General features: G+C 43.8%; 1 protein-coding gene across 1 annotated transcript in view; it reads right to left on the bottom strand.

Moving 5' to 3' along the window:
- ATRN (attractin) overlaps positions 1 to 23,700 on the bottom strand; it is a 145,660-nt gene that overhangs the window by 106,650 nt on the left and 15,310 nt on the right. Inside the window, exons 2-3 of the mRNA XM_041467326.1 lie at positions 3,737 to 3,820; positions 1,836 to 1,949 (exon numbers count right to left, since the gene is read on the bottom strand). Of these exons, the coding sequence (XP_041323260.1) occupies positions 1,836 to 1,949; positions 3,737 to 3,820 (198 nt within the window). The remainder of the gene's footprint in view (positions 1 to 1,835; positions 1,950 to 3,736; positions 3,821 to 23,700) is intronic.

The following is a 23,700-nucleotide window of genomic DNA, read 5'->3' as shown; positions in this document are numbered from 1 at the left end:
TTCCTGAACTTGGATTACTGAAAACCAGAGCTCACTGCTGAAGAAGTTAAATTCAAATGTCATCTAAGGAAGCAATTAAAAAAAACAAAGGGTTTTTTCCCCTACCTCAAAACCATTATTGTACTAAGCTCACATTTTCTTGAAGGCCCAGGCTTCCTGATTTACAGATTTCCCAGTCTGAACTACAACTATTAATGTTGTGAGCTCCTTATAAGTTCCATTTTAAAAGCCCATTAATTTTTGGAAAACCCACAAAAAATGGCAGGCACAAATCATCATTTCACATTTTCACCAGTGTATTAAAAAATAGCTTGATTAGAACAAAATGACATTGGGTCAAGATGACATTTCCTCCTCTTCCTGCACATCAATCAGAGCATGATACCAAGAGAGCACTTCCAGGTGGCATTGCCACGTTTCTGGAGGTTTTTAGAAGAGAAAGGTTGTTCCTTCTTCAAATTAGGTGTCCTGTTTTGACCTCATGTTGGTCGGAAGCTTTACAGGAAACATTCTTTCACTCCAAAGCAACTCTGCATTTGCAGCTGAAGACCAAAAAACTACATGTGGTGGCTTAAATTTCTATCAACTTTTGTCCCTCTGCTGATCTTCTCTCACAGACAGCATAAGGATTTTTTAGAACAAACACTAAGTATTTTTAGACCTTCATTACACAAATGAGAGGAAGCCCAGCAGAAGGTTAATTCTGGAAATAGTTATGCAGCCACTTGGAACAAGCAGAGTCCCAGGGGAACCACTGTTTTTTTCCATAGATAACTTGGGATTATTTTCCTAATTTCAGTTTGAAGAATAAAAAGCGTAAGGTGGTGGTGTCACTGCATGACTGAAACACAGAAAAGCACAAGTTATGTTCAGGTCTCAGGATGAAATGTCGATTGCTCACCAGCAGCCACACTGATGTCTCATCACGTGGACGAGCCAAATACCTGTAACCTGTAAGCAGAACAGGAACTTTTACACATCAGGAGCTGGAGAGGAACATTTGCCATGGGATGGAGACACAGGACACAGCGAATGGCTTCCCACTGCCAGAGGGCAGGAGAGATGGGACACTGGGAAGGAATCCTTCCTTGTAACAGCAGTGAGGCCCTGGCACAGGTGCCCAGAGCAGCTGGGGCTGCCCCTGCATCCCTGGCAGTGCCCAAGGCCAGGTTGGACACTGGGGCTGGGAGCAGCCTGGGACAGTGGGAGGTGTCCCTGCTATGGCAGGGATGGCACTGGATGGGCTTTAAGATCCCTCCCAAGCCAAACCATCCTGTGATTCTATGTTTTTACAAGGTTGATCCATCATTGCTGTTCCTGAACGTGCTCCAAGTAACTAAAAAATTTGAAGTTTAAGGTACATAAAAGATAGACATAATTCAATGAGACCTCCATGTCTACAATACTAGCTGGCTTTTGCCTTTCTGTCTGTATTGACACACTACAAGTTTAAGTCATAAATCATATTCAAATCCATACATGGGGCAGTTTTCTTCTCTCAAAGGAGCCTGCACACCAAATCATCTCCAGCCCAGACAGACAACAATAATTTTTTTGTGTCTCAGAGAATCAGGACTTGGAAATGAAAATATAATACTTAAATGCTAGAGTGCAATAACATGACTTGTTCATTGTAAAAGCTAAAAACAACTCCTTAATTGTTTATGCTGACAAACAGTGCACAAAAGGACACTGGCTATATGTGCTGCACTTGCAGCGTTATACATTTGGATTACTGGATCATATTTACAGTGTCAGAAGCCACATGCAAGTCAGGCTCTAAGTTAAGAAAATACCACTGGCTACAATTAAGAGTCTCACCAAGGGGAACTCACCTAAAAGCTGCCAGTAAGGGAGCATAAATTGAGTCTCCATCATACACATACAAGTGGTCCCAGCTGCACTCTGTGGCAAAGTGATTGAATCGAAGCCTGAGGATTGTGTTTGGCCTGTAAAGAAAAAATAAATATTTGTAATTAGCCACTCAACACAGGGCAAAATCCCTCCAACACACTTTTTTGGTGTGAAGCTCCAGTCTAGACAAGACTAAGACAGAGTCATTTGGTGTAACTCTAGGTGCATTAAACATGCTGTGGTTCAGGGTTTTGTGTTTTTTTTTAATGCACCTCCCCTGGTATTAAGCAAAAATTTCTTTATGGTCAGAAAACTGTATACTGTTGTGCAGAACGGATCACAGAACCACACAATATCCTGAGTTGGAAGGGACTGACAAGGAGCACGGAGTCCAACTCCTGGTTCTGCACAGGACACCCCAACAATCCCACCCTGTGCCTGTGCACATTGCCCAAACACTCCTGGAGCTCTGGCAGCCCTGGGACCACAACCATTCCCTGGGGAGCCTGGGCACCGTCTGACCACCCTCTGGGGGAAGAGCCTTTTCTGAGACCTAAACTAAGCCTCCCCTGACACAACTTCAAGCCACTCCCCTTGGGTCCTGTCCCTGGTCACACAGAGATGAGTGTGTGCCTCTCCTCTGCCTCAGAAGGCAGTTGCAGGCTGTGATGAGGTTTCCCTTCAGTCCCCTCTTCCCCAGGCTGAACAAACCAAGTGACCTCAGCCACTGCTCAAACAAGCCAAACCCACCCATCCTGTGTTTGTGCTCTGGCTTGCTCCAACTCCATGCAGGACCTTGCACTTGGCCTTCCATAACTTCACGAGGTTCACACAGTCCCATGTCTCTGGTCTCTCCAGGTCCCCTTTGATGCCATTTCTTCCCTTCAGCACCTTGCCCACACCATATGTCCTGGTATCAACTGGTAAATTTGCTAAGGCTAATTTTGACCCCACTGTGCATGTCAGCAACAGATATGTTAAACACAGGGAGAAGACTAAGGAATAGAAAAGTGCCCTCTGGGACTGCAGTAAATTCTGATCCCCCAAGATGCCAAGAGGCCTCAGTTTGCAGTGTCCAATACAAGTTCACACTCCAACCTGCCAATTCACAGCCCTCTCCACCTGCACGTTCAGGGAACAACACAGAATGTGACTGAACACACAGACGTTATCACACAGCATCATATCTGACCATGGAAAAGCTTTAGAGACTAAACAAATGGATCTTACAGTCCCACCGCCAGCTTGGTACTATCAAAAATATATTTCAATAAGTGAGATGCTCTGAACTGCTGCACCATCAATCAGATGACAGAGGATAGACATTAAATATGCTACTCCTAAAAACCTGCGCAAGAAATTGCTGTAAGCAATATAAGGATCAAATACAAGAAGGGCAGCAAAGTGAGGGGAGAGATCTGAGAGACTTCTCCCAGTTTAGAAAAAGGTCAATGGCTCCTCTGAAGTCCTCATGGCTCAGTGAGTAAAGAAACATCTGAAGTTCATCACTACAGAAACTGATTCTTCATGAGTAAAAGCTTTCAGAGCTTTCTCTTGTTTCTCATACTACTGAAAAATCCCATGTGCAGTGAATCCCATCATCTGAATGGCCCACTATGATGTCAGTTAAGTAATTAATAATAAGAAGTGCACTTCTTTTTGTTCACCACATGCTGTTTCAACACACACCTCTTAATCAGAAGTCAGTTTGGAGGGCACAGTTACACAAAAACTTATTTACCAAGAACAATTAAGTATTGCCCAATCTAGCTTTTAGAATAGCCAGAAAGAATTGTGAGACCTAACAGTATTCAGTGCAGATAAAACTCACCTAAAAGTGCCAAAAAGCAACACAAAATCCCAAGCTGCTTCCAACACTCACCTTCCTTCAATGAGCCAGGTGCATTTTGTTTTGTATTTATAATTTCCAGGCCCATCTGTGACATACCCTGAAGGTTCAGTGAGTCTGCAAACAAAAACACAAAGACAAACGTTAGTGTCTAGTGGTTTCAGACATTCAGAAAGGATTCTCTAAATTTTGAAGATCCATAATTAGATTATTATTATTTACTTAAAAGCCACTATAAACAAACCAACTACAGCACAACAAAACCCAGCTGGGAGTCTCCTGTTGAACTCTCTGTGCAAGCCTTCTAATGATTATTCTTCAAGAATGACATCTTCAAGGACATCAAGAGTAATGGTTTCTCTATGATACTGATGCCATGGTTCCCAACCTATATGTATGGATATACCACTTAACCAGCAAAAGGAATTCCCCAACAGAAGATAAAATTATTCCTAAACTATTTAGTTACACAAACTGTACCATTCTTGCATGCAGTTCAGATGAAGGCTATGGTGGCAACCTCTCACTCATTCTGTACTTGACTCTTCACAAACTCCATGACAACCTCCTGAATGGAGGCTTGGACTGACTCCCAAGCCCCTGGATCCCTGGCAGTGCCCCAGGCCAGGCTGGACTGGGCTTGGAGCACCCTGGGATAGTGGAAGGTGTCCCTGCCCATGGATGGGGTGCAATGAGATGGGCTTTAAGGTCCCTTCCACCCCAACCATTCTGTGATTCTATATTGTTATCAACATCTGCAAATGCTGCACAGTGCAAATTCTACTCCAGCAAAAGAAAACCACTGGGATATGCATTCCTGTCTCATGAATTAGTCAAAATATTCCAGATGAGTTCTAATAAACAGCTGAAGTATTGCAGAAACTGCTGAAAATAAATGACAGGGAAGGATGGCAGCAGAAGGGAGCATCACTGAAGGTGCCCAAACACCATGTTCTGGTAGAGCACACACTGGTACCCAAACCAGGATTCCTTCCTAGGCAAGTTATAAACTCCATGGTCGGCACACTGCCGGAGCAAATAACAGCCCTCTGGCAATATTCAACTGTCCTACTTACAACACAGCTCTAAAACAAAAACACTCTAAATTTAAACTTGGCAAAAAGAGAAGAAAGCAAAACCAGAAATTCCTCAAACCGGTATCTTGGAACCTTTTCTGTGCCTTTCCCCAGTGATCTGTTAATGCTAATGTCTCACTTTTTAACACATTTTGGCTGAGTCAAAAATTATTTTCCAAACTCTTTTCCATCAAGCATTTTTAAGGTTGATCTCTGATTCAAATTAGAAAGGCAAAACTCACAGGTTTTTGAACACCATCTTCCTCTGTCTATAAATGAATTTATTGCAATACTTTTCAACCTGAGAAATTGAGCCGAAAATTTTTAAAAGCCAATTACTGAAGTTCTGCAGGAAATGGACATTCAAGCAAGTGAAGAAAAAACTCAGATTTCTGGAAGCACAAAAAGCATCTGGGCTCTCTATGGAGGCACAGATGTCAGTGTAAACAGAGATTAGATTTAAAAAAAATACACACACAGAAGGTATAGATTTAGGCTGGATATTGGGCAGGAATTGTTCCCTGGCAGGGTGTGAGGCCCTGGCACAGGTGCCAGACCAGCTGTGGCTGTCCCTGCATCCCTGGCAGTGCCCAAGGCCAGGCTGGACACTGGGGCTGGGAGCAGCCTGGGACAGTGGGAGGTGTCCCTGCCAGGGCAGGGGTGGCACTGGATGGGCTTTGAGGTCCCTTCCCACCCAAACCATTCCATGATTCTGTGATTTATATTTCTTTCAAAATTTCAACATCTTTAACAATTCAAACTACTTATCCACCAACCAGGAATTCACAAAACCAAATGAAACTTCCATGTTGGCAGTAACATCTAGACTTTTTGTCTAATAAAATCATCCTTTTGAATATAATATCCATGGAAAAGCCATGAATCAAACGGTATCAACACTGATAGAACTTTGCCTGCAACCAAAAGCAGAGATTCTGAAAACCTGAGCAAGTCTCTCAAGCTAAAAACAATCTCATGCCATGTGGCAAGCTCTCAGGGAACCTCTGCTCATAGAAGTCCTGCAACAGTTTTATCTGGAAGCAATTACTAATTACAATTCATTCACCACAGAAATGCTACCAAGAGTGATATAAAAAATAAAAGAAAATAATCCTGTTAAGTACTGTAGCCCCAGGCATATCACATCTCAGGAGGGAAAAAAAGAGAGCATTTCAACATCAATGCAATTCAATGAAATTTCAGCAAAACATTGGACTTATATTTTTAAAACTAAGTCAAACTTCTTTGATACCCTATTAGTAAAAACTTATCTGTAAGTTTCTCAGACTGCTTACTAAACTTCCTGCCATTATGGACAAATGAGGGATATTAAAATCTATAATCTATTATTAAAATCTATTAATTAGAATCGATTAAAAATCTGTAATTGATCAGAGTTGACATCTCTGAAAGAAAAATGAATAGCCTGCACTGACTGGCTAGAGCAGGCAGCAGCATCCATGTTCTTCTATAAGCACTCTCCCAGACAGAAATAAATCTTCAGCACAAAAGCAAACTGAAAATAGAATTTCATCTTTCCATTCAATACAGAAAGATCAACTGATCTTCAGGCTGCAGTAAAAAGCAAACAGGCCCCTGTTCCCAACGCTCAGTGCTCCCTGTGTCACAGAGACACAGGGCTGGGTGTTGGAATAGCTGGCACGTCCCACACAGCGTTTTGGCTTGGTCTGTGAGCAAAGCCTTGGGAAGGGAGCACGGGAGTAACTCCAGAAGGAAGAACACCCCAGGAATGAGGGATGTGGTTGTGGAAAGCTCTCCTGGCATACATCAGGCCACTCTCATAGAAGGCTCCTACCCCAAGTAACCTGTCACCACCACTGCCAGGCTCAGAGGCCTCTGGCCCCAGAAAGCTTTGGCCATGTGTGTGATGTTGGGTTAGGATTAGGCCCTGCCGCTGGCTCTCAGCAAGCCCTGGAGCTCCAGCCTAGGGCAGAGGGCTGGGGCAGGCCCTGGGATGCTGTGACAGTGGCTGGACACGAGCCCATGTGGGCAAGAGGCCCCTGGCCATGACAGCTCTGGGGTGGCAGCAGGGCCAGGGCAGTGCCTGTCCCTGTGCTGGCACTGCCGGGGCACCTCCAGGGCTGGGGCAGCTCTGGAGAGCCCTGGAGGGGCTGGAGCGTGGCCAGGGCAGGAACAGAGCTGGGAAGGGGCTGGAGAATTCCTGAGGGAGCTGGGAAGGGGCTGGAGAATTGCTGAGGAGCTGGGAAGGGGCTGGAGAATCCCTGAGGGAGCTGGGAAGGGGCTGGAGAATTCCTGAGGAGCTGGGAAGGGGCTGGAGAATTGCTGAGGAGCTGGGAAGGGGCTGGAGAATTCCTGAGGGAGCTGGGAAGGGGCTGGAGAATTGCTGAGGAGCTGGGAAGGGGCTGGAGAATTCCTGAGGGAGCTGGGAAGGGGCTGGAGAATTCCTGAGGAGCTGGGAAGGGGCTGGAGAATTCCTGAGGAGCTGGGAAGGGGCTGGAGAATTGCTGAGGAGCTGGGAAGGGGCTGGAGAATTCCTGAGGGAGCTGGGAAGGGGCTGGAGAATTGCTGAGGGAGCTGGGAAGGGGCTGGAGAATTGCTGAGGAGCTGGGAAGGGGCTGGAGAATTGCTGAGGAGCTGGGAAGGGGCTGGAGAATTCCTGAGGAGCTGGGAAGGGGCTGGAGAATTGCTGAGGAGCTGGGAAGGGGCTGGAGAATTCCTGAGGGAGCTGGGAAGGGGCTGGAGAATTCCTGAGGAGCTGGGAAGGGGCTTTTCCTACCCTAACAATTCAGTAATTCTATGGTAATTTTATGACTCATGAAGAAATCAGACACCAGAAAATATGGAAAGACATCAAATACCACTTGTCTTTGCTAACTTGGTGAAACGTGTGGCTGCTACACAGGAAGTGCTTCCCTATAACCTGAATGCTACATCTCCTGCTCCCCAAGGAGCAGCTGCTACACCCTAGGAAAACAGTAAGTCAGGTCCTGTACTACAATACTTACAAGGCTCTTAACTACAACATCAACTTTAAAACCTCCAGGGTAGAAAAAACAACTGCAAGGATCTATTCACAAAACTCAGATTAAAAATATACGTAAGTGTACTGCATAAATACATATGTGTACATGGATATACACACAATACTTAAGGCTTGTTTCAAAGTTCACTGTTCATAACAATGTTGTGTACACTAATTGTTTTTACTGATTTCCAAGTGGACTGCCATATATAAAAACCAAATGGAGAGAAGAGAGTAAGGCAGAAGAACCTAGAACACACACATTCAAAGAGCTCCAACCTTGAGTGCTGCCTATTCCAGCTCCTAAGGAAAAGGCAAAAGGGAAGCAATGACAGGAATGAAGATTTAATTTCAAAAAGAAATATTTTATGCAAAAATATTCTGCACATTTAATTGCTCCCCACTCATTCTGGGAGTCCCTGAAAAGCACAAAACCAACACAAGAAAAACAGGCAGCAATAAATGGTATCTCCTGGGTAAACAGCCAAATCTGATATTGGAAGTCACCAGACAAATCCGTAGTTTCTTTAATAATAACGTAATACTAGCAGCATAGAGTTTTCAAATACAAATTAATATGCACTGAGAAAATTGTGGGCAGGAAGTGCACAACAAAGCAAAGCCTCAAAGCTGTTGACTAATTACTATCTAATAAATCTAAAGCAAGCCTGTTGCTAGTGAGTATAAAAACTCACAAGAAGTACCTTAGAATTCAGGATTAAATAACTTTGCAGCACTTACTTGCTGTGACATTAAAGATACATTATATGCTGGCAACAGGGTTTTGAATATATTTATTTTCATCAGAAGTATTAATAAAGAAAAAATGCAGCTTGCCCTTCCTTCATTACTCTCCAGTAAAGGTAAGCAGGCTGGTTTGGTTTATAAAACACATTAAAATTTAACCTCTAAGTGTCATCACTGGATCTCAAAATGGGTTTGTATTGCTTTCAGTTAGACTGCAGTGACACTGACAGTGAAGATTCATCAGCATCTTGAGCCTGGAGAAGTTTCACAGCCTTTTCACTAAAAAAAACCCCAACCAAATAATCAAAACCAAACAAAAAACCACAATAAACAAACCAAACAGAACCAACAAAATCTAAACATCCAAAACCACCAAACAAACCCAAAAGCCCCTTGTCCATCCTAACAGTTGTTAAATCTAGAGACAGATGCAAGCAATAAGTTTTCCTCCTTTCTTCCTCCTCCTTCCCAAGTGCTCAAGCACTTCACAATTAAAAGTCACTGGTTTGGGTATATTTGGAATTGAAAGCACAAAGAAAGGGCTGTTACAGCCTCTTACAGGAACAAACGCTTTGCATCCTAAATTGATTAATAATTTGACTTTGTTCATGTTCTCACTAAAAGCACTGAGGTTAAAGGACATTTATTATAAGCAAATGCTTTAATTTATAGGCATGTAATAGTGATCAGGCACACTGGGGATGAGAGAAGCAGATAAACTACCCACACAACTATTTCATGAATTTCTAATGAAGAACAACTAAGTCCCTTATTCTGCCACCTGGGTTCCACACCACAGGTAAAGCTAGGAAGATAAGATGTAATTAATTACAGGTCAGGTCTCAGATGAAGGTAATGACATTACTGCAAAATCCACTTTGATAAGGATTTTACCTACGCAGCAACAGGTACCTCAAACAAAGACAATCAACTGCTCCAGGTGCACAGAGAATTTTCTCCTCCTCTCTCTTCCACATACACAGTCTCCTGAGATTAAAGTCCTCAAGATGAGCAAACTCACGTAAAAGTCACTGCTCTTGCATAATCACAGAAAACCAAATGTTTTAGGTTGGGACAGACCTTAAAGCTCATCTTGTTCCACCCCTCTTCCACTGTCCCAGGCTGCTCCCAACCCCAATGTCCAACCTGGGACAACTACCAGGGATCCAGGGGCAGCCACAGCTGCTCTGGGCACCCTGTGCCAGGGCCTGCCCACCCTCACAGGGAAGAACCTTTTCCTCACAGTAAAGATTGTTATCCTAAATACATAACTTTTAAAAACAATTTGAATTGTAAAAATCATTCCAATTACCTAACCTCAAGACTAAAACAGAAACTATGAAGGAAAAGCTGATTTCACTCCTCCAACTCCATTTCTCCACATCAGAAGCACTGGAAAAAAAAAAAAACAAAAAAAAACAAAAAAAAAAACCAACAAACCAAACCACAGAACTGTGCTGGATCCCAAACACCAGCACTTTCCCACTGCCTCAAAACCAGTTTTTTGGTTTGTACAAAAAAATAGTTTGTAGAGGCTGCCCAGAGCTCCTACTGCGTTTGCCACACCAGAAACACGCTGGAGCTCCTCTCCTGTTTGTGCCTCTAAGTTTTATATTCAAACTGAAAATATCCCAATTTCAGGTCTCTTCATATTCTCCTATTTCCCAGCCTCATCTCAGAGACCACAAAGCAGCATTTATTCATGGCATAACCACAGCTTCATCTCTGCTGAACCAACCAGCCAAGCTGCACTGTGTCAACATTACTGTGTACCTTTACTACAGATTTTTCCCCCATTCAAATTTGATAAAGCAAAGAATAAAAGATATTATTATTATTATTGTTACTATTATTCTACTGAAGGAATGCATTCTTCTCACAAGCAGCACATTTTGTGGCTGTTTGCCAGCACATCTTTCTGTGCCATTGTTCTAATCTCTATATGATCTCTGCTTTCACACTGCAAGAACTCCAGTCTTGGCACTCTTATTTCTTTGAACACCTTCCCCAGTGCCTGTATTTTATGCAGAAACATTACCATGACAAAAGGCCAATTCATGAGGTCCCCCTGAAGGCCACCCATACCCACCACTTGTACCTGAGACACTGGCCATGCACATGGTGGACACTACTACAGCTGTCTACTAATCTAAACAAACAGTTGCATTCTGCTTTTCCCATCTGTTCCTAAATCCACTTACTGGATCTTGGCCTAGTTCTTAGAAATAAGAATAATTCAGCTGCATGTGTCTGCAATGCCCAGAAAAATGGGAGTCTCGTCCTCCCCTGGTGGTCCTAAAATGCTCCTGGGGTTTGTGGTAGGGAGTTGTCTTACACCAGGCAGGAGGAGACAATGGAGCATGGTGGAAGCAAATGCATCTCACACATCATAAACCATCTCACTACAGCAGGAAAAGAATATATCAATGTCACAGCATACTGCGCAGCCACAATACACAGAGTATCACCATACCACATCAGAAAGCTTCACCCCATGCACAGTAACACGATGTCACTTCAGAAGGCTTCAAGCATCTCGTTTTCCAGCCCAGCCCTTTATCCCCTCATGTTCATGCCCTGCACCTGTGTGCCCTCTATGGTTGCTCAGAACACCTGGGCACTCCATGGCCCACTGCTGTCAGTGCTGCTCACCTGTCCTGCACAGCTGCACCCATTGGGGATGACACTCATCCCACTCCCAATTACCACAAACTGTGTACCTAAATATCAATCCCTCTCTTTCCCTGGCACTCAATGACCCCTTAAAACCTTGGGGCAAGAGCCCTTGCAAGTGTCTTACTGCAAAACTTAATCCCCTGGCAGACAAAAGGACAAAGAAACAACATTGTTGCAATGGTCTAAAAGAATCATCAAAGGCTCATGCACACAAGATCTGTAAGATGAATTTTCATCCCTTTCCCAAAATTATAAATATTCCATTATTCAATGGATTTCAAGCACCTGTACAATCATTTAGGTTGCAGTACAGCACACCTGTGATCCTTATAAATAATGCCTCATAATTCAAATTCTTTAAAGCCCACATGCTCAGAATTGACAGACATCAATCTTCTCCTCCAGCTGGAGAGCCCTTCATTTTTATAAGCTTTCAAGTTGTCAGGCCTACATTTAAGACCAGGAAAAGCATTCATTGGCAGAACATGTGCTGTATTGTGAAAAAAAGAGGTTAAGCAGCTGACTTAACCTTCAGGCCAGCAGGAACCAGAGCAAGTGCAGTTTCAGGCCATCCCTGTGGAGCAGAGGACCATCGTCCTGCTGCACTTCCTCAGACAAATGCAAACCCACCAAGTTTCTATGAGAAATGTAAAAGCAGTAGCAGCAGTCCCTTCTGTTTTCCAATGTTGTATATGAAACTGCTGCCTTATTCTTCCTAAGCACTAAACCCCAAAATAATCTATTGAACTCTCAATAAGCTCATTTAGACTCTGATTTAGCTCCGAACTTCCCACCCTCCATCACTGCTGATTTTTAGACCAAATGCAGAGCTCAGAACTTGGTAGTCGCACTTACAGAAAAGCACAAGCCAAAGATCAGTCAGTCTTGCAATAGAAGTGAAAATATTGAGACAACCTATAAATAAACATCACAGCCTGACCCACTTTCCTAATGGAGATAGAAATAATTCCTTTTATTTCCTTCCTGACATTCAAAAATTTTAAGCTACTATGCAGCAGTGTTACCTGCTGGGAGAACTGATCCCTAAAAAATAAAAGCAGTCAGGAAAAAGATTGCAGTTAAATTCTGCTTGGTTGAGGCCTCAAAAGCAGATTTTGACACAGATCATCAGATACAGATCCCTAAAATAATCATAGTACATCCTGAAACACAGAGGGGCATTTGTGAACCTAGAGAATGACAAATCTTTGACTTTTTAAAGAAGGGCTTTGGCTGAAAAAACAAAGTAAGAACATGCAAAGATCAGGAAATTGATAATGAAAATACTGTATATATTAATGAAACAAATTCTCAGCCAATATCATAATTTCCTTACACCTTGATAACTGCTAAGGAAGATGTTCTCAAAGATGTCACAAATAGTAAAAATAATATAACAGAAAAGGAGCCTTTTAAGCATAAAATATTAAACCTGAGAGAACGAGAGAAGTGTGGTCCCCAAGAAAAAAGTCTGTATGTTTATATGATACAAGGATATTCTACTTGTCCCACAAATGTCCTTCTCCTCACATGAATTACTGTAAAGAATGAAAGGCATGTAAATATTTGTCTCGAAGGAGGGGCAGAGAAGAATTTCATTGAGGGGAGAAGTCCACAGAGCACCAACAATAAAATAAACCAACAACTTATCACTATGATCTCCTAAAATCTATTTAGATTATTCCATTTTCCACCTCATTTCAGTGAATCTGCTCCCAGACAAAATCCCTTGAGCCACATGCCCTCTCTCTCCTAAGAATGTCTCAGCACACGCACCCGAAGGGTTTCGGACAGGCCCTCGAGCAGGACTGTGATCGCTGGCTCAGAGAGCAGAGCCCAGGTCAGCACCAGTGCTGGCCTGAGAACCCAGCCGAGATTCCAGCTCTGTTCCCTCCCACCAACAGCTGCTGACAGCAACTGAGTGCTGAGGGTGACACACCTGAGAGATGGAATGGCACCCAGTGGCACCTGGGCAGGCTAGAGAGCTGGGACAGTGCAAAACTCATGAGGTCCAACACAGCCAAGTGCAAGGTTACAAGGCCTGCAGGGACAGCACACAGGGAATGGCTCCCACTGCCAGGGGGCAGGGGTGGATGGGATCTTGGGAATTAGGAATTGTTCCCTGGCAGGGTGGGGAGGCCCTGGCACAGGGTGCCCAGAGCAGCTGTGGCTGCCCCTGGATCCCTGGCAGTGCCCAAGGCCAGGTTGGGCCTTGGAGCAGCCTGGGACAGTGGGAGAAGTCACTGCCCATGGCAGGAGGTTTGGAACTAGATGTCTTTAAGGTCCCTTCAACCCAAATCATTCCAGGATTCTATCTTTTAGCACCTGCAGAAGCAATTGGAAATAAGTTCCCATCTTCACAACATAAACAAGCAACACTCATGTTTGCCAATATCCAGGAGTAAGAAAGACAGAAACAAAAAAGCTGTCTCCTAATTTTTGGTTTTACAGGAACTTATCATTTCCACATACATATTGGTGCAGAATTGTAAGCACTTCCACAAACACTTCATCAGTTCTTCTCCCTTCCCTTTTCCAGTTCGAGCCAGCTGTTTCTCCTTCCCACAGTTTGTTGTGCTAAATTCATTATCACAGCAAGAAGAAGAATGATTTGCAACCCCTTGCAGAAAAGCACGAGTGGCATTTTCCTGAAACGACTCATGTTAATGAAAGCAATTTCACACAACATCGAAAAAAAAGGAGCTAAATACCAAACACTTGGAGTATCTAATGAAGACAGGTGTACACAGTTGGCTTCCTTGAGAAGTTCCCCTTCATTAAGTACAACTCAAAAATAAAGAATAATGCAGATGACTTGAATTTAGGCAGGACTATAGGGACAGAAGAAAAATATTAATACCAAGCACTTGTCCAGCTGCGTGTTCTCATTCACATATGGGATGGGAAGTCACCTGCAGCACTTTATACTCAAACATGCAGCCAAAATCCTGGCTTAGCACATGGAGAAAAGACCACAGACTTCATGTAGCTTTGATTAAATCATCTTAATCCCTTCAATGAAAACTTTATACTGCTGGCACAGGTCACTTTAACCACACAGATTACTCCACCAGCCAGCCTAAGCTTTTCCACCAGCTCCTAAGCTTTTCCACCAGCTCCTGGGAAGAATTAAATAAACCCATGGTGCTGAAACCATCCCAGTGTTTATTTAAGAGCCTGAGCAAATAAATCAAATGTGAAAGTCATCCAGTAACTCAACAGCTCCAGACCCCAGGAGGTGAGGAGTTGGAGGGACTTTAATATGCCAGAGTGCGTTTGTCAGCCTCACTAGGACCGGACTAAAGCCCTTAGGGAATAGGGTGGGCTTAGGCACTACAGACTGCTATGCCTTTATTAAATGCATCTGCACTATAAATTTTACAATCCAGATCAGGTATTTCCTAACGCACCAACAGATATTCTCAGCTATTAAAACACCAAGCCTTGATTCCTTAGCAGGGCACAAGATGCAGCAAGAAAAGTCCATTTTGGAAAAAAAAAATATTCTTCTACAAAATAAAACAGGCTGGAGAGCTGGGAATGTTCCCTGGAGAAGGGAAGGCTCCAGGCAGAGCTCAGAGCCCCTGGCAGGGCCTGCAGGGGCTCCAGGAGAGCTGCAGAGGGACTGGGGACAAGGCCTGCAGGGACAGCACACAGGGAATGGCTCCCACTGCCAGATGGGATCTTGGGAATTAGGAATTGTTCCCTGGCAGGGTGGGGAGGCCCTGGCACAGGGTGCCCAGAGCAGCTGTGGCTGCCCCTGGATCCCTGGCAGTGCCCAAGGCCAGGATGGACATTGGGGCTTGGAGCAGCCTGGGATAGCAGAAGGTGTCCCTGCCCATGGCAGGGGTGGAATGGGATGGGCTTTTTTAAGGACCCTTCCAACCTAAAACATCCTGTGATTCTATGACTTTTTAAGCACACTTTAATCAAGCAAAGACTACATGCAACCATTTTATTTTTGGAACAAACTTTGAAAATATAGAAACAATGCACTCATTAACACATTACACAGAATTTGTGGCTTGTGTCAATGCTGCCTTAGCAACAGTCTCACTACAGTATCTTTATAATCCAAGCCCTGTTAGCATTTCTTTCTAGGATAAGTAGCTCTGGAGTGTTTGTCTGTGAATCATTATTGGTTCAGGGAAGGTCACACCGCAGCCTCCCGGCTCCTCAGCTGCAGAGACAGATGTTTCTGCATCATGGGGGGAAAGATGGGGCGTTATCTTTTCTTCTAGTAAGGCAGTGTGTGACATGCAGATCTCTTGATAAGTACTACAAAGAAACTCTTCCTTCAAAAAAATCAAGAACACAAAACAACAAATGCAACAAACAAATAGGCTAATCAAAAAAATACCACAATTGTGGACATCCAACCCAGCCAACAGAGAAATAAACTACCTAAGGGAAGATGTAGCTGTAAAAATCATTGCTTACATCCCTAGCCCAGCCATATGCACCTCTCCTATTGCCTCCAAAATGACTTTGAAAGGAGTTATTCTGGGACGTATTGGGGAAAAAAATGAAAATCCATCTGCTCTCAACAGATTTGTGACAACAAAAACAAAGACAGTGGCTCAACACTAGTTATGCAAAGTTTTGAAATAACCCCTCACTTCACCAAGCTGAGCATGACTGACAGGCCACCTCTCTACTAAACAACTCTAAAGATAAAGTATTTAGGATTCAGTCACCATCAATCTTTCCTCACTCTGGCAATGTCCATAGGAAATGGCATTAAGATGAAGGAGGGTTTAGATTAGATATTATGAAGAAATTGTTCTCTACAGGAGAGATGAGGCCCTGGCACAGGTCGCCCAGAGAAGCAGTAGCTGCCCCATCCCTGGCAGTGTCCAAGGCCAGGCCAGATGGGGCTTGGAGCAGCCTGGGACAGTGGAAGGTATTCCCACTAATGGCAGTGGAATGGAATATATATGCAAGGGACTTTAAGGTGCCTTCTAACCCAAGCTATTCCATGATTCTCAAAGTCTATTTGCACTAACAAGGAATTGTGCACAAAATACTGCTGTGCTTGCCTTAGTTTATTAAGAAAAATAGGAAAGGAAAAGGTTTTGCCTTGTTCCACTTTCCCATTTAGCATCCTACATTTTCACTTCATTATCCATATCCACAACCAAGATGGCTTAAAACATTATTTATAAGAGAAACATCGACCACCCCCAGCCACACCCTTAAACCTGTAAGGAGAAGTTCATTCCTGTCTTAAAATTGCTTAAGCAAAGAAATGATACTTCACTGTACCCTATGATGGAGTACTAGGAGAACCACTTAAGTGGAGCCCTGCAGAGCAGAAATCCATAAGCCACGTCACATGGAGTGCTGCCCTGCAGCACACTCCAACACCGCTCCACTGTCCATGCTTGGAAGCATTTCAAGATGCTGATATGACCTGGGTGTCCAGCAGGCTCTTTTCCTCTTGGATATATTTTTGTTCCAGGTCCAGAGCAATTATTTGCCCTGCTGTGGGGCTGAGGACACACACAGGTGTAGCAGAGGTACAACATCAAGGGCAATCTTGGTGTCAGCCCTCATTTTATTTATTTAACACAATAAATACCAAACTTCAGGTCAAAGGAGGAAACCCCAGCTGCACGTTTCTTAGACCTAACCACAGATGCATCAATGCATCATAAGGTCAGTACTTCCTCTCATCTCCTGTGCATCAAATTAATCTGTCAGAGGTAATTTATAGCACAAGGAGTAAGAAGTTGAAGCAATCAAAGAGATAAATTCCTCTTTAACATATGAAAAATCCAAATGTACCAGGGACTGGACAACAGCTTTCAGGAACCATTTTGTTCTTATGCTAAAATTATCTGTGCAAATGTACAAATAAAAAATCATGGTTTCACGACAAAAATAATTTAAAATATGTCTGCACAATGTTTCCTAGGAAATTTTAAAACTCCCACATTCAATGATAGAGCCCGTCCAAGTATCCCAAGTACCTGGACCCAGAGTGCTTGACCAGGTGATGTTCCCATAGCCCAGGTCATGTCAAACCCCTGTCACACCTGAACACACAGAGCTGAAACCTCAAGAAGGAAACACAATTCCCAAAGCAGAGGGAAAAGTGATGCCCAGCTCTCAGGAGTGGCACTGGCTGAGATGAGCTCTGGGAAGAACGTGAGCTGTCACAGTAGTCTGTGACAGGGACAAGCAAGGGCAGGTTGGGGACCTAATTTGTTTTTCCCCTTCATCGCATCCACGGCAACAGCTGCTCTCCTGCCTGCCAAGAGCTCTGCAGTACTATTCTGAGCTTTTTGCATCTCATTATTTAATTTATTTATTAAAGCCTGATAGGGGAAAAGGGAGGCAAAACTTGCTCAAAGCATTTGAGTTTTATTTAGGTTAAGACAGGCTGTTCAAACTGGCTCAGAGTCAAATGGTTCCACTAATTACAATCCCTAGTTTAGAAAGAGTGGAAGCCGTTCTTGGTTAGGTGCTACAGCTGCAGAGCTCTTCACTTAGGGGTGAGTTTTTCATCTCAGCAAGGTTAACAAGCAGAGTTTCAAGCACATGGCAATTCCCAAACCATGAAATGGCATTTCCCAGGAAATCAGACAATTTAAAACTGAGCTGTAAAATTAAAGCCCCTTTACTACTCCCCATTAGTTAAATATTACAGGTGAGAAAGTAGCAGCTGGCACAGGTACAACACGAGCACCACCCCAGTGAAAGGAGTAATGGGAGTTACAGAATCAGAATCTTTGGGGTAGGAAAAGCCCTCCAGGATCACCCAGTCCAACCTGTGACACTCCCCACCTTGTCAGACAGCCCGGAGCACCGAGTGCCGTATCCAGGCATTCCTTGGACACCTTCAGGGATGATGGAGGCTCCACCACCTCCCTGGGCAGCCCCTGCCAAGGCCTGACTGCCCTTTCCAGGACTCCTGTCCAAGCTGAACCTCCCCTGGACCAGCCTGAGGCCGTTCCCTCTGCTCCTGTCCCTGTTCCCTGGGGCAGAGCCCGACCCCCCGGCTGTCCCCTCCTGGCAGGAGCTGTGCAGAGCCACAGTGTCCCCCCGAGCCTCCTGTGCTCCAGGCTGAGCCCCCTCAGCCGCTCTTGGTGCTCCAGAGCTTCCTCAACTCTGTTCCTGCCCTGGCCACGCTCCAGCCCCTCCAGGGCTCTCCAGAGCTGCCCCAGCCCTGGAGGTGCCCCGGCAGTGCCAGCACAGGGACAGGCACTGCCCTGGCCCTGCTGCCAGAGCCCAGGTGCTATCAGCCCCCTGTCTACCTGGGCACACCTGGGCTCCTGTCCAGCCGCTGTCAGAGCACCCCTAGAGCCTTTCCCAGCCCCTCTGTCATCTGGAATGCTCCATGAGTTTGCTGCACTCAAGAGCAGGACTCGGCACCCTGCCTTGCTGACCCTCAGCTCGGTGGTCTCAGCCCATCAATCCAGCTGCCCTCACCCATGTGCAGAACTTCCTGCCCTCCAGCAGACTGACACTTCCACAGAATTTCATGTCATTTGCAAACATGCTAAGGGTGCACTCAATCCCCTCATCCAGATAATCAGTAAAATATTAAATAGCACTGGGCCAAGACTGAGCTTATGCCTGTTGGTACCAGCTCAGCTAACCGCGACCCAAACCCTGCAAAGCAAATAGGACAAGCAGCATTTAGACCTTTGCCATCAACTCCATCATAAATTACATCTTTTTTTTTTTTTTTGTTTCCCCCTCTCCCTAAATAACTGTCTGGTATTTCAGAGACAGAAAAAGCAAGAACTGATAAATACTGAATGCTCATTTTTAAGACCTGGACCATTAATTTCCATGTTTAACTAAAGTGATCATTTTCTGTGTGGGCAACAGCTTCAAAGCAGAATCCAAAAGTGTTTCATGGACAGAAAACCCTTGAAAGCCAACAGGGCTTTACAGGCAAAGACAATTATTAAACTCACCCACAGGACCTTTCCCACCAACCCCTTAAACATCAGAGGGAAACAGGAGTCTTGCACAGTTCATACGAAATTTGCTGCTGCTTTGGAACTCAAATAATTTTAGTTAATATTTGCATGACACATTTGCTATCTCAGTGAGACACAGGATTTCATGGTGTCAATGTTGGTTCCATAATGATCAATAAGTAATTCCCTCATGGACGAAAGCCATGGCTGATGCATTTATTAGGTGTTTGGTCCAAGCTGTCTCTTGCCTGTGATCCTCACTGCCCCACACTGAATCCAAAAGCAGACATTTTCCCAGGGCTCTCCATCCTCTTCTCTCTGGAGACAAAATTATTTCTACATGAGCAGTGCTGTGACTTGTCAATAAGCACAGGCTGCTCTGCCAGACAAACGACCTCACCCAGCCACTAATTTGCTGCAGAGCACTTTGCATCCTGCCTATCCCAGTCACATTCCTACAATTCCCCAACACAGAGGCATTGGCAAGAGGAGGATTTTATGAAAGACTCAGTGTAGTGAAGCATTACATAAAAATGTTAATGCAAAACTTCTGCAAGGTTACTAACAGTAACACTTTAGCACTGCATTAAAAACAACCACTTTTTAACCCCAAAACCAAATAAAAATTATTTATGTAAATAAATGTAGGGCAGTTAAAAAATAGTAATTTGCAAACATGCCTTACTGATGTTTCACAGAAAAACTTTAACCTCACTTCTGCATAGGTTCCACCATTCCATATCAAAAATACAATGTTCGGCATGAGATTTTATCTGAATTTTTTAAATCATTGAAAGATACAATGGTTGAAATTAGTGTTTCAATCCTCCAAGCCTAAACTCCATCACACGAACAGTGACTACACATCACACAAGGCAACTAAGCTGGGAGAACAGAATTTACAGCAGAAAGCTGGAAACATAAAACCTTGTGCTTCAAAAAAAAAAAAAAAAAAAAAAAAAAAACCCACACCAAACAAAAAACAAACACCACAACATTGTAAGGAATGGAAAAAATTTACTCCCTGCAAGTTAATTTTGTACATAGAAGAACACCTGAGAAGCCTTGCGAGGCTCACAAAGAGTCATGATTGTCAGGATTCCTCAACCAGTGGGTTTGGGGTGAACTTCAGCTCCAGACAGAAAGCAGAGGGGGAAACACCCCCAGCCTGCTCTGCTGTCAGCAGCTCTCCATTAGAAGTGGTAACATACACACATTGTTTTGCTCTAATTTATTCCATTTGAGGCTGCTGTTCTATATTAAGAGTGTGACAAGCATTTATATATCTAGCTAAATTTTAATATAAAAGTATTTTTTCGATTTGAGAAAAAGCTGACAGGGTGACAATTAAGAAATAAAGTATCCACCTGCTCCCAGTGAGCTGGAGAACAAAGTGTAACAAAAAATAATAAAAAATATTTCTAAAACAACTTAATAGGGTTTTAAAGGGAAGATGGCATGACGAAATGTTCTACAATTATTGACATCCAGTTTCTAATCTGAGTAGATGTCACTGGGCTGTAGAGGGAGAGATGCAGAGGATTGTGGAATGACTGGAGCTGGAGTGAATCATCAACGCTTCTGGATTAAACATGAGGACTTGTTCCATTTAAAAATTACCTTCAGTAATTGAAATAGTAATTTCAGCTTAGCACCCATGAAACACTATGGAATGAACACCACCCGGTTCTTAGACTGGTAAGAAACAGCTGCAGGCCAAGAGCATTTGCCGATCAACAGATAAAAAACAAAGAGAAATGACAGCCAGAGCCCCTAAAAACAAAACCAGAAAAATCCTCTTTGCAAACACGTGATTATAAAGAAACCAGCTGATCAGAGAGTGATATTACCCAGGAGATACTCCTACCAGGGCTTTGAACCATAGTATCATTTTTCCTCCTTCTCCTCTCTACCTTTGTCTTCCCAAATGCATCATGCTGACAAGTAACAACCATTCAAAGAACCAATTACTGTTTCTGGGTCTTTTTTTTAATGTAACTCCATCTTAACAGGCTTTTTCTGTAAATCCCTGTGAGTGGGAAGCCACCTCAGCCCTGTTCTGTCACTCCATTCCCCCTGCTCTGCCCAGATGATGGTTGATCTCTGCACCCAGGCTGCAGTGACATCATCAGTGATGTAAGAAGTGCACACATCTCTTCACTTTTCCATGAATGAAAATACTGCAGCTGGTTCCAGTTCCAACTTTCTACCCTCTCCCTTTCTTTCACAGTGTGAGAAACACTCACTCACCAATAAAGCTGAAAGAGAACTAAGTCTTTGAAGCAAAACTATTTATTAATATAAACACAGCAGCTGTGACAGGTGCATCTCACTAAGGAGGCACACCTCCCCCTAAAATGTACAAACCTTTATGCCCTTCCCCAGCCAGGGGTGTCCCTGTCCCCTCTCCCACTGCCTGAGTACTCAGGAACTTAGATTATTTCTGACTGTACTGCACTCAAACCAACAGCTCCTCCACTCTCCCCTGGAATAAACATCAGTTAACTCCCCTTTTCCTCCCTGCCAGGCTCCCTCCCAAGACCTAGCCTCCTGCTAGCTACACTTTGCCTACATGACATTAAGTATACATTCTTATGGCTGAAGCAAAACATTATTTTACCCCTCACAATCCACCCCCTTTTTATTTATCACTTTTTTGCTGAGGCCCTTGGTTTGGTTATCTGTCTGGCCGGTGTGGGCTAGGCCCTGTTTGCAAAATGGTTCTATTCAAATGTTACACTCCAAACTTGTTATTTTGCAAACTCGTGTTTGTGCTGAGCTAGGCTTATTCCAAAATTTTAGGTCTTTGTTTCCTGCTGAGGTGCACAGCTTTGCTCTAGTTTGTGTAAAATAAGATGTAGGTCGTCTTCTGGTTTTGCTCTTTTCTGATCTTGCCTCCTTAGGACCATGATCTTCTGGGCTCCTGTTCTTTGACTAGCAGCTGCTAGGTTTGGGTTCACTGGCATTCTGATCACCTGCATTTCTTCTACTACACTAGCAATTAACCTGATGAAACAGGGAATAAGACAAGGTATAAGCAATAATCCAGCAAAGGCACATAATAGAAAGAAGCCCATCTTTCTCCATCAGGTTTTCCCAAGTAGGTTATCCCACACTGTGTTCCATTTCTGTACTGGCACATAGGCAAGCTTTCTGATGTTTGAGCCTATGTTCCTAAATCTTGGACAATCCAGTAGGTTTGTGTTCCACCAGGGATCCTTTCCTGACATTCTGTAAGTTTATCAGAACAACATGCCATATTGAGCCAGAGATGATGGATAAAACCCCACTGATTTTTTCCAGCAACTTTCCAGGTTCTATGGCATTTAATGCAACAGTCAGCTAAAATATGGTTTACTAGGACTAAAATTATAATCCAGGCAGTAAAATTTAAATTATTCATTTCTGGGACAGATTATCTTTCGAGGGTTAATTTTAGAGGGTTACTTCTCTGTATCACAGTCCAGTCCCTGGGAGGTGACTCCACTGGTCCTTTAATTCAGGTTGCACGTGCCCACCCTCTGTAGCGTGCACTGCTGTCTCAATTGTCGAGAGTATGTCAGTGTCAAGCTTCCAAGATTTTACCAACATCCAATCTCTCAGTTTTACCCGATGTATGTAAATGTCCAGGGCTGATGTTTGGGGCAACATCCCATTTCTTCTAACATCTGCAAAAGAGAGCATTATCGCCTGCAAATAATTTTTGAGCTACAGGTCATTTGTTTCAGGAATTGGTAGCCTTTCCTCCCTTCCCAGATAAGGTAATCCAAACAACATTTCATAAGAAGATACTCCATGTCAGGGGCTGCTAGAATCAGCAGGGTATGCCTTCCCCTTTTCCCGCTGTCGTGCTCTGCAGTCAGAGGTCAAGTCTCCAAGACAATTCCCCAAATTGTGAGAAACACTCACTCACCAATAAAGTTGAAAGAGAACAAAGTCATTGAAGCAAAATTATTTGTTAATATAAACATGGCAGCTGAGTCAGGTGCTAGCTACATCTTTGTCTACATGACATTAAGTATACATTCTTATGGCAGAAGCAAAACATTATTTTATCTCTCACAATAGAATCATGAAATGGTTTGGGTTGGAAGGGACCTTAAAGCCCATGCAATTCCAAACCCCCACCATGGGCACAGACACCTTCCACTAGCCCAGGGTGCAAGCTCCATCCAACCTGATCTTGGACACTTCCAGAGACAGGGCAGCCATAGCTTCTCTGGACAACCTGTGCCCACCCTCACCACCCTCATCATAAAAAGCTTCTTCCTTATATCTAATCTAAATCAACATTTGAAGCCTGTTTTAAGCCATTCTCCCTCTCTGTTCTGTCTCTCCGAGTCCTTGTCCAACGTCTCTTTACATCCCTCTTGTCAGCTCCTTCCAGTTACTAGAAGGCCACAATTAGGTCATCCTAATGTCTTCTCCAGACTGAACAATCCCAATTCTCTCAGCCTTTCCTCACAGCAGAGCTGCTCCATCCCACCATTGTCTTGGTGCCTACTGAGGATTCACTCCAAAAGCTCCAGGTCTTTCTTGTGCTGGGGGCCCAGAGCTGGA

Source organism: Pyrgilauda ruficollis, unplaced genomic scaffold, assembly GCF_017590135.1.
Source record: "Pyrgilauda ruficollis isolate IOZ18807 unplaced genomic scaffold, ASM1759013v1 scaffold206, whole genome shotgun sequence".
Classification (NCBI taxonomy): Eukaryota; Metazoa; Chordata; class Aves; order Passeriformes; family Passeridae; genus Pyrgilauda; species Pyrgilauda ruficollis.
Note: the sequence above shows the minus strand (reverse complement) of the source record. Positions and strands in the feature narration are given on the sequence as shown.